At 41.1% G+C, this 12,898-nt stretch overlaps 2 protein-coding genes across 3 annotated transcripts in view; both read right to left on the minus strand.

Annotated features, from left to right (window-relative positions):
• eif3c (eukaryotic translation initiation factor 3, subunit C) overlaps window positions 1-6,293 on the minus strand; it is a 13,025-nt gene extending 6,732 nt beyond the window's left edge. The window contains 14 exon segments of the mRNA XM_010780159.1: window positions 1,016-1,203; window positions 1,324-1,417; window positions 1,529-1,654; window positions 1,913-2,054; window positions 2,323-2,426; window positions 2,513-2,639; window positions 3,486-3,616; window positions 3,715-3,836; window positions 3,965-4,016; window positions 4,236-4,361; window positions 4,508-4,697; window positions 4,791-4,856; window positions 4,943-5,060; window positions 6,159-6,293. Coding sequence (XP_010778461.1) covers window positions 1,016-1,203; window positions 1,324-1,417; window positions 1,529-1,654; window positions 1,913-2,054; window positions 2,323-2,426; window positions 2,513-2,639; window positions 3,486-3,616; window positions 3,715-3,836; window positions 3,965-4,016; window positions 4,236-4,361; window positions 4,508-4,697; window positions 4,791-4,856; window positions 4,943-5,040 — 1,566 coding nt within the window. The 5' untranslated portion in view covers window positions 5,041-5,060; window positions 6,159-6,293.
• An 87-nt stretch (window positions 6,294-6,380) lies between these two features.
• LOC104953240 (uncharacterized) lies at window positions 6,381-12,422 on the minus strand. 2 transcript variants are annotated; one of them, XM_010780160.1, is made up of 9 exons: window positions 12,234-12,422; window positions 9,263-11,544; window positions 9,018-9,060; window positions 8,588-8,734; window positions 8,311-8,400; window positions 8,007-8,132; window positions 7,729-7,851; window positions 6,848-6,919; window positions 6,381-6,529 (listed from the first exon to the last, which is right to left on the minus strand). In XM_010780160.1, the coding sequence occupies exons 2-9, from the start codon at window positions 11,537-11,539 to the stop codon at window positions 6,513-6,515; spliced, it is 2,895 nt and encodes a 964-aa protein (XP_010778462.1). In that variant the 5' UTR covers window positions 11,540-11,544; window positions 12,234-12,422; the 3' UTR covers window positions 6,381-6,512. The 2 variants fall into 2 exon arrangements, with proteins under 2 accessions (XP_010778462.1, XP_010778463.1); XM_010780161.1 differs by having other exon boundaries at window positions 6,424-6,529; window positions 8,347-8,400.
• Window positions 12,423-12,898: the final 476 nt, after the last annotated feature.

The raw sequence follows: 12,898 nt of genomic DNA on the forward strand, positions 1-12,898 counted from the left end.
GACAGCAGAGCTCGGGGCAATAATGCAGATCTTGTCTCTGATTGTGAGTGTGTGCATTCGCGTGTGTGCTCAGAAACAGAGAGGAGGGAGAATGTGAATACACAAAGCAGTGGACACTGAAACATGCACATACATTGGATAAATAACATAGGCGTTTAGTTTATTNCAACGACAACAGCCTCACGAAACGCTATGTTGTAGCGTTAATAAACGAAACAATTTAACTAAATTGCTAGTCAAAATACCAATACCACAGGACCATTTTTTTTTTTTAAGCAATATTTTTAGTGGCCCGAGCGGGCAAGTAGAAAGTATGTTATGCTGGCCCGGGGTGTCTAAATAGTGCTATCGGGCCAGCGGGCCGTATATAATGTTGAGCCCTGCCAGCCTTACATTTTCCGCCACAGATTTGGGGAAATTGGTCCGTGCGCAAAGCATTGTGGGGATTTTAAGGACGCGAAGTCTACCCATGTGCAGCCTCGAAATTACCCCCAAACCGAGGACACGGCCTCGGTGGAATTCCAAGTATGCTGGCGATTGGAACAGTCCTTCGGCGGCACTCGATGACGTAGCATCCTTGAAATATTGGCTTGAAAGCCAGAAACAGCCTGTGTGTGTGTCCTTCTCCTCCGTGACGATAACGGCTTGAGGTCAAAAAATAATAATAAACTAATTTGAAACTTGGGGGGGGACACACACACACAAACGGGCAGACAGCAGAGCTCGGGGCAATAATGCAGATTTGTTTGACTTTTTTACACTTTGTTGTTCTTCTCCTTTCCTCCGCTCTTGTCTCTGATTGTGAGTGTGTGCATTCGTGTGTGTATGTGTGTGTGGGGGGGGGGAGCGGAGCCCTGCCCTTCAGAAACAGAGCGGAGTGAGAATGTGGATACGCAAAGCAGTGGACACTGAGACATGCGCAGCGCCCCGCCAAGACAATGGTAGGGGAAACACTGATGCCTGTCAAAAAAATAAACTAGCTTCCCTTTCCTCAGTATATTTAAGTGTCTCTCACCTTGGTCTCGACCGGCAGGCCCAGGGCGCGGCGGTGAGCCTTGTAGTCGAACTTGTAGTAGGTGTGCATGATTCTGCGCAGGTAGATGCGGCAGATCTCCTCCGTGCTGCCCTTGTTCTCCATGTAGTTGAGCAGTCGGTCGATGATGCCACAGACGTGACCCTCGTCCTTCAGATTGTCCACATACTCTGGGGGAAGAGTGAGGAAGAGAGCAATGAGCTACGAGGAAAAGCTTTAATTCAATTTCAAAAAGTCTAGGAGTTACGTTCACAACTACGAGGATAGTGTTCGACTCAGGCAGAGCTCACCTTGTGAATGGGGATCAGTGTTCTGCATGATCTTGGTGAACTCTTCATCCATCCTCTCTACCAGCGTTAAGATGCACCCACGCACCCTGAATGGCTGACAAACACAACAAAGCAATCCATATTTATTTGTATTGCAATGCCACCCTTTCTGTAGTACCACACACAACCACAAGGATTATGCGTTGTTAAAATAACAACCTGCTACCTGGTCTGAGATGATCAGACTCTCGCTGTCCTCGGCGATGTTCTCTCCGATGAAGATGTCGTTGTGTTCAAACAGGATGTCCAGCAGCTCATCGATACATTCCAAGCACTTCTTCCACATATCAGGCTGAAGAGAAACACATAATGATGCAATTTGTAACAGTTGACCACATTTCGCTTCATTCAAACAAGATGTTTCTGTTGATTTATCTTAACATTTATTACACTTAATACTATAAAGGAAATGTCAATGGCCCTGTTGTATTAATATATAAACGGACATATTGATTCGTTCAAAACCTTTTAATTCATTATTTTAACTTTTTCAGCTAAATACTAAAACAACAATTTGTACATTAAGTTAAAAAGAAAAAAGTGCTTCTACCTTCATGAAAGCAGCCAGGTTGGGGTTGTAGTCGTACAGGGAGGCAATGATGTTGAACTTAATCTTGACCGTAATACCTTCGCCCAAATTATTCTCAGCAGCGATGTTTGCCAGAGCATGGAGCAGTTCGATCTGGGCAGCCCTGTCAGGAGGAGAGACGAAAGGGAGCGGAGATTAAGTAAGAGGAATAGGTAGAATTACAAAATGTGTGTTTTTATATGTATTTTCTGCAGTGATTTTAAGTGCCTATTCATTTCTTGCAATTCACTATACTTGCATTCAAATACATTACAGATATTAAGGGGTTAATACGAGGTTCCCACTTGTCAGTTGCTTTGCTATAAAATATATCAATGTGCAACTTGTTCATTTGAAATGATTGTACATGCATGAATGTAATATGCACTGACCTGTCCGTGCCCTTTTTGCCTCTTGCTTGCAGGATCTCATTCAGCTTCTTCACCACCACAGGAACGTTGATCTCCGTGCCTTTGGCAAACATCTTGGGCTTTTCCTGGCAGATTGAAAAAAAACACACAACATAAATATTGAAACAATGCATTTATGAAAGCAGTAAATCTGAAAAGAACTCTTCTTTACCATGACCATGCCTCCCTTCACTTCCTGCCAGGCTTCTCCTCCCTCCTCCTCAGCCTCCTCCTCTATGCGCTCCTTCTTCTTGATCTTCTTCTTCTTGCCGAGCTTCTTGTCGCCGGGCTTATCTTCCCTGAGGACAGAAAGAGATGTGGTGGTGAGTAGGGATGCTCCCATCGGGTATTTTGGGGCCGATCGCTTGTTTTGCCGCGCACGGAGAAAAGTGTCATGTATTTTACGTCATGTGATCGGCTCTCCCGATCGGCCTTTATAGAGAGCACTGATCGATCGGCGGCCGATCGGAGCATCCCTAGTGGTGAGTTAACATGAGGCGCTTTCTCACCAAGTACTTTGCTGTACTTAGATAATCAGAACTAAGTTCTGATCTCGTTCACACCGGAATAAGTCCCTGAGGGAGGATTAGGCAAATGAAGCCGCTGATGTCACTTCTTCTGCTTTGGGTTTACTGGCAGGCCGCAAACAACTTCACGGCGTATACTGCCACCGAAGTCCCCGGAGTTGGGGACTGGCTTCAGTAGAAGCTGAAGCCTTCCGAGTAAATCACCAGAACCTCCTCATCACTCCACCGCTCCCATGTTTTATTTTGTGTTGCCATAAGTTAGTCTCTCTCCGTCGGTGCGCTGGGCTAATGCTAATAATGCGACTAAGTAAAATGGCGGCTTCACAAAATGTTCAGAGTTTACGGGGCGTGGTGTGCAATCCGCCCAGCCAATCAGAAATGGGAACCGTTTCTCCCATGAAAGTACCTGCTCTCTAGCAGGGACTGAAAAGGGGTTGAAAAGGTTCTCATGAACTAAGTTCTAGTTCCGGATTTTTTTGGTGTGAACGCACATTTTCGGAACTATACTGGGAAAAGTACTCCGGTGTGAAAGCGCCTATGGTATCTTGAGAGGGAAAGCAGTGGCATGCGTGTCCAGTTTGGGTTATATTTTCTAAACCAAAAGCTAGGTAGACTCACTTCTTGAGGAAGACTGCAGCGATGGAAGCATGCTTTCCCTCCCCATCATCCGAGCTCTCACTGCCACTGTCGACAGTGTCTGATCCCCAGTCTTCCCCATCTTCGTCATCACTGCTAGACGAGGACTCATCCTGTTGAGGCAGAAACACAGCATATTAACATTAGAACTATGTGTTTTCCACCAAGTTGATCTTTCTCTTTTTTCTACATTCTCATGATGGCCTCTTACCCCGGATCCCTTCTTGAGGAACGCGCTGGCATCTTGGATCACCTCAGGTTTTTTCTTTAAGAAGTCTTTGGCAGACATCACCTCTTCCTCGCCCTCTTCCTCGCTATCAGAAGATGAGCCTTCTAGAAAATGTACGAGGTTTTTGAGAGATGATGCTTGCAGAGGTAATACAAATAAATGCAGTTTGCCCTGACAACTTTAGTCAACTTGTGATTTGTATATATTTAATTTGCTTAAACAGCAAGCTTACCAGAATCTGCTGCCTCCTTCTCCTCCTCTTCATCAGCGGACTCCTGTGGGTTCTAATAGGGAGAAAGAAGACATTGAGATATTGTTTTTGAACTTTGCTTATCCAGGCTGCACAGTGACACACATGGAAGCTGCTGGGCAGAGCTGCAGTCTGACATGGAACCTATAGAATTGTCCTTCAGAAAAGCCAACGTTCCTCTCTTACTATAAGAGCAAAGCAACATTTATGATTTTTTTTTTAAGCACGACTTAGAATAAGTTTCTTAATTTACCTCCTTGTATGCAGCTACTTCTGTTTCGTAGTCTCTGTTGTACTTGCGGATCTTCTGACGCAGCGTACTGAGGGCCTTTGCGTTGTTTTTGTTCATCTTCTTCTTGCCCTCTTTGTCCTCCCAAAGCTGGAAAAAAAACAACATTTATTATATCGGACAGGTAGATCGATCATGTCAACTCGGTTAATATATTTTGTTTGCTGCAGGCATATCAAAACAAGTTGTTAAATGACATAGTTGGTATTTGTAGACTTGTGATGGGAGCTACTGACCTGATTCACATAGTCCTCCAGGTCGGCCAGAAGACGGATATAAAAAGGGGGAACCCCCTCTTTGTCCACTATAGTCTTGCTTTTGAGAAAGGCTCGACATAACTGCTCAAAATCCTCCAGACATTTGGACATGTCACGAATCTTCATAGCATTTCGGATCGTTTTGATGAGGTTGGTCAACTCCTCAAACCTAATATATAATAATTGTTTTATTTAGAATAATAGTCGATAAGGAAATCTGCAGTTTATTACATAGGACACTTAAAAGAGTGACCACACAAACCTTTTGTCTTTGGCGCTGCGCACAATTCTCTTGGTGTCCTCCTCATCATCACTGATAAGCAAGGACCTGTGAAAATAATAACGCTGTGTGAGATTACTAGAAAAAGTTGCATTAGGGTCCTGATGATAGGATTTATAGTAAGCAATACTGACTGCTTGAAATTTCCTCCGGGTGCTTTAGAGATGATTTCATCAGCAGATGAAGACTCCTCTGACTCACTGTCAGACCCGGTGGCAAAGAAACGGGACATGGCTGAAGGGAGATGTCAATCTGTGAGGAGAAAAATACATCATGTCAGGGACAGTATAAAAGACAATACAGATTTGCTACACAATATGTTGTAGTAAAATAGTTTAGTATTCCTAGCATTACAGCATTACATTCCTTCTAATAATTGAATCAATTGGTGTCACTCAATTTGAAGGAGATTCCAGGTGAAGGCAGGTCCAAATATGTTTTCATTTAAAAAAGATACTCTTGCATCACAGAGAAAATAATGTTGCTCAGCAGGTAAACAAAAAGGTGAATAAGAATTTGTGTAACACATATCTATTCAGTTTGTTGTTGGTGTGACATTGAATAACAATGTGAATGGAGTTTTGTCAAGCTATTATTCGACATTAAGAAGCTAACGAGCTAGCTGTAGTTGCTTCGATGTGAGACGAGAGTTCACTTAAAGTCGGCGTAATCATTGTTGTAAAGATTAATCAAGAGATAGTTGTTGGACTATCAGTTTCTCGAGTTAATGCCGTTTTCAATAATTCACTCAACGGTCAGTGTACAGACATTAAACAAGTATAAATGAAGATATGTATACATGTTCATTCAACTGACTAACGTTTTACCTTGTTGTGATATGATATATTGTTTCTAAGTTACTTGTAAATGTTGTAATGTTATTATGCTTGTGTGAACTCATATACACTAGCTTGTATTTCGATCTTACTTTGTTGCTGCTTAATCAGCTTCATTTCCCTATGGGGATCATTTTAAAGCCATCTTATCTCATAACGTCAGATACCGGCATCTATAACGTGCTATGTAACGACAACCTTTGCTAAGCTACCTAGCTTTGACAGCTGTGTTGCATTAGCCTATCAAACTAAACAACAAACGTAAAAATTGCACCTACATGCCTTACACATAGTTATTTTACAACTAATGGAATATAAATAGATACCATAGCAAAGTAATTATAAAGCTAACGTTGATTTATATATACTAAAACAACGTGAACACTAACGTGGCGCGGGGTTAATGCTAAGCTAATGCTGCAGAGCACAGGGCCTACCCACATGTTTAGCTGTTAAAAACACTAACACGAACAATAATCCACCAAAGTGTAGTCAAATGTTGAGACCGACTCACCTACGTCCTTGTGAAAGTTATCCTGTGTTGTGTCTGTCTCTTTTGGGTGGTTATAAAATCCAGTTTGGCTGTAAAGTGGCTACAAATTAAATGCGTGCAACAGCCTTGCCGGGCATTTGCGTCAGGAAAGGAAGTGAGGTTTAGAGCTACAAGGTAAAGGGATTTTCGCCGGCAGATATACAGAGAGACAGACCCCGGGTTATGGTGCCACCAAGCGGGCAAAATGATAAGTTCACCACACCTTTTATTTTGTATTAAAATTGCACTTTATTAAAAAAAAAACAAAAAAAAACACAAGTGGTCATTCATTAATAAACAATTGTTATATTATGTTCTGTATATTCTTCTTCTTCTTTACTTTTCTTCAGCAGCTTTGGAAAGAAGGACATTGGCATTAAAGACGTTTGGGACACAATACACACTGCACAGTTTCACCCAAGCTTTTGAGTTAAATTTGCCTACAACTCGAAGAAAAACGTTGGAAATGAGAGCAATTAACTACTCCAATACAAAAGCCAATACTTAGGCAACTATTTTATAATTGGTATAAAAAAACGTCACCTAAACTATTGTGATAATCACTGATATTTTCTCAATTCCAGAACATTGCAGCATGTCTTTTTTTGTTTTTTTTAAAAATGCATTTGCAATAAACTGTATTTACCTAAAACCACATAGTGAAGTCTTACCTTCTTTTAGTCTCCTTATTACTTCTGACTGCATTTTAATTTGCTGTTCAAGCAAGGCACAGTTGGCGCAGCCTGTAATATAAATGAAATCCTTACATTAAGCAGGATGAGGACAGTGTCAAATTATTTATCTTCTTTATATTTTTCTGTAAACCAGACTTGGATAGGTGATGGTGACTTCCGTGTAACACTTCTGCTTCCTTGATAGATATCTTCTGCTTCCTTGATAGATATCATCTTGTCATAAACACATACAGGTGCATCTCAATAAGTTAGAATATCGTGGAAAAGTTAGTTAATATTTCAGTAATTCAATCAAAAAAGTGAAACTCATATATTAAATAGATTCATTACACACAAAGTGAACTATTTCCACCGTATATTTGTCTTAATCTTGATGATTACGGCTTACAACTAATGAAAACCCAAAATGCAGTATATCAGAAAACAAGAATATTACATAGGACCAATACAAAAACTGATTTTTAAAATGTTCCACGATATTCTAATTTATTGAGCTACATCTGTATATATTTTTTTCATTCCTTAATGGACAAGCATAACTTCAGCATCAGAATGAGAGAACATGGAGCTAATAGTTCAACCTTTTACCAATTATAGCCAAAAGCTCAAGGCTGCAGCTGGAAGAAGGCTGTATTTTCCCAATCAGCATGTTTACCATTGAATTAAAATATAAGAAAGATTTAATGGAATTTTAGGCTAGTGACAGAAAGTAGATTCCCTTCCGAAGCTTTAACTGAAATTTCGACCTGATAAAAAAGTCTGACACAGGAATAGAAGTTCATTTCAAACAATCTAAAGATGGGCATAAGAATAAGATCTTTATGTCCATTTTTCGCACCTGAGCACCCACAACTTACCATGGTCTTTAGGTTTAGCAAACAGCGTTTTATGGCTGGTCGCAGGCAGTTTCAGGGCTTTGGCTCTGCTAACAGCAGCACAGGATGGTGGGATTTCAGCAGCAGTACTGGCTGGCACTGGAGCTTCGGAAAGAATGTGATAGAAAAAAGGTAAGTAACTCCCAAATAGTCCAGGTTATTAAACACACTAGACCGTGAAACCCTTCAGCAGCAAATCACATAAGAGTACGACGAAATACCTCCACATATCAGAACAGTATGGTACAGTGCCAACCTACCTTCCCTTTGGATTTTGGCTGGCAAAGCTCTCTTAGTGGTTGTGGGCCGTTTGAGGTTTTTGATTCCGTTTGCAGTATCACAGGAAGATTTTGAGGTTTCAGTATTACCACTTGAGAAGGAAGTATCTGAAATTAAAAGATCAAAGTAAGTGAGTCTTTAGTAAGGTGAAAAAAGTCCAGATTTTGAACCCCATCACACATTTTTCAACTAATAGTTTTGATTATAGGTGTTGTCAGTTCGCTTCTTAGCACATATTAACCATCTAGTCTGAATCAATACAGCATTCCTCTGCCGAGTTTTTACCCATTTTCTTCCTCTTTGCTAGTGGCAAAGGTTCACCTCTGGTTAATGGCTGCTTCTTTCCTTGTGAAGTCTTCGTCCCAGGAGAAGAAGCTGTTTGTGTAGAAAGAGGGAGAAAAAAACAACAAATACAATAACATGTAACAATTAAAAATAATAGCCAAGTCGGACAAGAGAGTCAAATTGCGGATTCCGCATTACACACAGGCCCTCAATAACTGTAATGCAAATACAATTAACATAAAAACATATTGACTGTCAGACGGTTGGATGAGAGTACCTGCAGGTCCACGGAGTTTGTTTGTATTTGAAAATGATGTGTTGTTTCTCATGAATAATGGTCTGAGACCTGTCGCAGCTCTCTGAATGCCGGTCGGTATTCCGCTCAACTGCGGCCTCTGCAAGCCGGAATTGGGTTGCTTGGATCCTAACATCAACACAGAGAAAAGACAGTGTTTATAGTGAATAAGGTGCAGACAGAACATCTTCTATTGAAGGGCATTATACTGTTTGCAGCTTGAAGTTAGACTTGAAGTTAATAATGGGGGGTGCACAATGAAACAAAAGTATACTGCTTTGTCTACAAATACATGACGTTTTAACATTTAATGCCTTCCATCCCATACTATTAATAATTCACCCTCAACATTTATGAAGAACAAAATGCTATGTTCCAACCAGATTCTAAAAATAAAATAGACACCACCTACCTGTTGTTGCACGTAACTTGTATGAGCTTGATATTCCTGCAGTCTTAAGAACATAAAAAAGAAACAGACTGTTAGTCTTCCATGCAGTTATAGCTTTTGTTCAGTGTTGTTTATGAAAAAAGTGGATTTAACAGATGAATCTAACATGGTCAATTGAGTTCATTTGATTGCTTTTATCTGACCGAATGAGCAGTTAACATTTTGTAAACATAATGGAAAACAAAGAGCCATTCAAGTTCTACTACCTGTGGAGGATCTGCCGGAGCAGCAGGAGCAGCAGTAGCAGCAGCAGCAGCATTTCTCAGAGCCTCGGTTCTTTGTCTCGTCATGGTCTGTCCGTATGTCAGCGCCTCAAACCTTCTTGGAAGCGCGGAGGCTGTCTTGTTTTTGAACAACTGGGATGCAGCTTTCAAAGGAGGCAAAAGGGATTTAGCAGTTACAACCTTCATGAACGTTTTCCGGTCACAGACAAGGTTCGATGGTACCTCAGACGGCACTTGACCATCCGGTTTAATGGGACCATCCTCATGTAGTTTTTTCACTCCCCCTAAGATGTTGCCCCCTTCTTTTGTAGGCATTGGTGTTGAACTTATCAAAGATTCCACCTTCCAATCAAGGGTATCATTCAAGTCGAACGTGTTTGCATTTTTTGCCATATCCATGCTTTGATGGGCCAAACTGTCGGAAAAAACATCCATCACAGGCAGACCCGATTGTGAAAGGTCCTGAGTTCTACGTCGATCAGCTCCAAAATTCACCACAACAGCTGTATAGGCTTCCAACTTGCTCTCAGGGGTGGCAGCCATCTTGGCAATAGGGTCTGTATCTGTAGTCCTATTCTGTTCTACCAGTTTAGGACATTGTGCATTAGAAGTGTTTGCTTTAGGGCTACTGGTTGTATTAAGAGAGGGCTTGTCAAAAGTACCCTGGTGTCCGTCACGTGGGCCTGATTCTGACAAAGTCATTGTGCCATTCTGCTTAGGTCGAAGTTTAGCATCGAAAGTATTGTTTTCGAGGCAAAATGTTCCTGCACCAGATTCCACTAAAATAGTACCGGAACTTGATGTTTTAAGAGAATGTCGGGGAAAAGTGGCGTTCACCATGTTACCGGGACCACTGGCATTTACAGCGGAATAATTTTGATTCTGGGAACCTTCGATGGTGTTGTTAATGACTGAAGTAGCGTCTACTGTAACCTGACTCTTCGCTTTGCAGCTGTTTACATCAGACGGAGGGAGATCCAGAGTCTTGTTCTGAGGGCTGGTTATTTCGGCAGTGGCGTTTAGATCCGTAGAGGAACTCGATTGCGAGGGCTGGAGGGAGGTAAACGTGCCGTTAGCAGACGTGCTGTTAACAGACCCAGATGTTTTTGGGCTTGGTTGTGTCTCCTTGGTCGTCACTTCAGCATCATGGCCGGTAAGTGACTTGTCATTGGCTTCCACAGAATTACAGTCAAGCAAAGGTTCAACATGAAGCTCAGAGGTGACGTTCTTTAAACTAGTGTTGCATTTCCCATCAGAGGTAGAGAGCTGTGATGCAGCACACTGAGCAGACATGTCACTCGAGGAGCTCAAGTCATGTGTGACATTAGCATTACCAAATGTTTTTTCAGCTGATGTTTCAATCTTCACCATGTTTGGTCCAATGGGCTCCAATGAGGGCCTACTGTTTTCAAAAACACGGCTTGAAGAAATATCCTGCGTTACTTCCAGAAATGATTGCGTTCTGTTTCCCCTCACACTTTGATCAGATTTTTCACTAAAGGAGATTGTGGTGTGGGTGACATGTCCAGTAATAGTACTAGTACTTGACAATTCTTCTCTTGGAACCATATACGACCTGTCAGGCTCTGTCCCACGTTGTTCGCTGAACTCTGAGGGAGGCTGGTTGTTTTCCAGATTAGCCACTGGTGTTTCCTGTTTCACGTCCGTGGAGGATAAGTCATCAACTTGTGATAGCTCAGAATCCCGCGTAGCATCAAGAAGAGTAATATCTGGGAAGTATCTGCTATCCAGCCAGCCCAACGGAGCACGAATACTCTCTGAGAGGTCTTTCATCTTGTCATCAGAGTCGTTAGCTGTTGTCCAAATATGTCTGGACAGTACAGGAGAGTAGTCCTTGTTATTTTCTTTATCACTTTTACTGTCAATTGATCTAATTTCTGACAACTTTTTCATGCCATCCCATTTAAGTTTAGTATAGCAAGTATCATTTTCCACTTTGGAAATGTTTACATCAGATTGGCTAAGATCCATGCTCTTATTCAGAGGGCGGATTATTTCAGTCGTGGTGTTTGAATTTGGGGATGAAGTCAGTTGGGAAGGCTGGAGAGAAGTAATCCAGCTTTTCAAAGACCCAGCGGTCACAGGAGTAGCTGGCATGCTACCATGAAGAAATGAGTCACATGTATCATCAAGAAGCGTAACTTCTGGCAAGCATTCCTCTTCCAGCAATGCATCCAAGACGCGCACTGATTGTCTAGCAGACATTTTTTCAGGTGTCCTCTCAGCCTCTCTGTGCATGCAGCCTGTGAATGAAAACATTTAAAGGTCAGAATTCCTTTTAGATTTGACATCACAAGATCACAATGTAAGGTGTACATGGCCCCTTTCCCTAAATAGTATTGTCCTTGCCCCCCTTTCTTGGGTCTGTCTACTCTGCCTCTTGTATGTTTAATATGTGTTTCTGTCTGGTTTGAATGTTTTTTGAGAATATTTTATGAATTGAAAAGTGTCCTTGGGTGTTATGGAAGGTGCCTCCAAATGTATGTAATATTTGTATTTATTATTGTTTATGTGTTGGTGTTAACATAAGTTGAAAAAAACCACTTTTAATGTATAGACTTCCTAGTAAAAAGCAATTGCGTACATCAATATAGATGAAAACAAAAAACACTTTTCACTATTCAATAAAGCCAACTGACCACTGACCACCACTTTGTGATGTATTTTCACTTCCGTTTAGTTAGCCAGAAAACATTTCATTCGCTAGATATAATAACATTGCAATTTCGACCAGCAGAGAAGCGTCTCAGGCAGCGCAGTTTACATACACAACATGGCATTAAAAATAAACCATTGAAAAATGTTGTTTCGTACATTTTATGTCAAGAAGTTACAGTAGAGACGTTATGGATGAAGCACGAGAAGGTCCCGAACGAAGCGAAGCTAATATAAGCATAGTAACGACAGTTTGAGGGAAACGACTTTGACTTACCTAACTAAACAGCCACTGCTCAAGGGAGCGTTGTCTCTGGGAAGAGTCTCCAAACCTTTTTCCTTGTTTTATGAGTCTTTTAAATTAAACTGACGACAATTTTTTGAACAAACATCGGAATGTCATGAATTTACAACCACAAGCTGGAGCCCCACTCCGGTTTTTCAAATGTCAGAACACTTCGCACTCATTGGATGATTCTAACCAATCACAGCTGAAGGATTCTTCTTCGTGCGTTTAATGATGTCCATGTGATGCAGCAATACTGACATCTACTGTCTCAACAAAACTCGACTAAAAAACAGTGAGTATGTGCCCAAATCAATACAAATATCAGCCACACTTTAAGTTATTTAGCGTATCTTAGTCTATTTTACATGTATATTGTCTATTCTCCTGTAATACTTGCATATTGGTCACCTCACTTGCAACATTCTTTTGCCCTACTTTATTTATATTCTGTCTCTTTTTGCACAATTGTTATTGTTTTGTTGTATTAGGTCATACATATATTTATGTTGCATGGTTTAAGGAGACTGGGAATTGAGATATTCATTGCCATAACTACACTGTAGCTACTGCATATGAAAATAAAACCTTTACATCATTGAATTGAACCAACTCTGATGTAATGCACATATATAATATGACTTGAGGCTCTGAGC

The sequence above is a fragment of the Notothenia coriiceps genome, unplaced genomic scaffold (genome assembly GCF_000735185.1).
Source record: "Notothenia coriiceps isolate Sejong01 unplaced genomic scaffold, NC01 NC01_scaffold00021379, whole genome shotgun sequence".
In the NCBI taxonomy this organism is placed as follows: domain Eukaryota; kingdom Metazoa; phylum Chordata; class Actinopteri; order Perciformes; family Nototheniidae; genus Notothenia; species Notothenia coriiceps.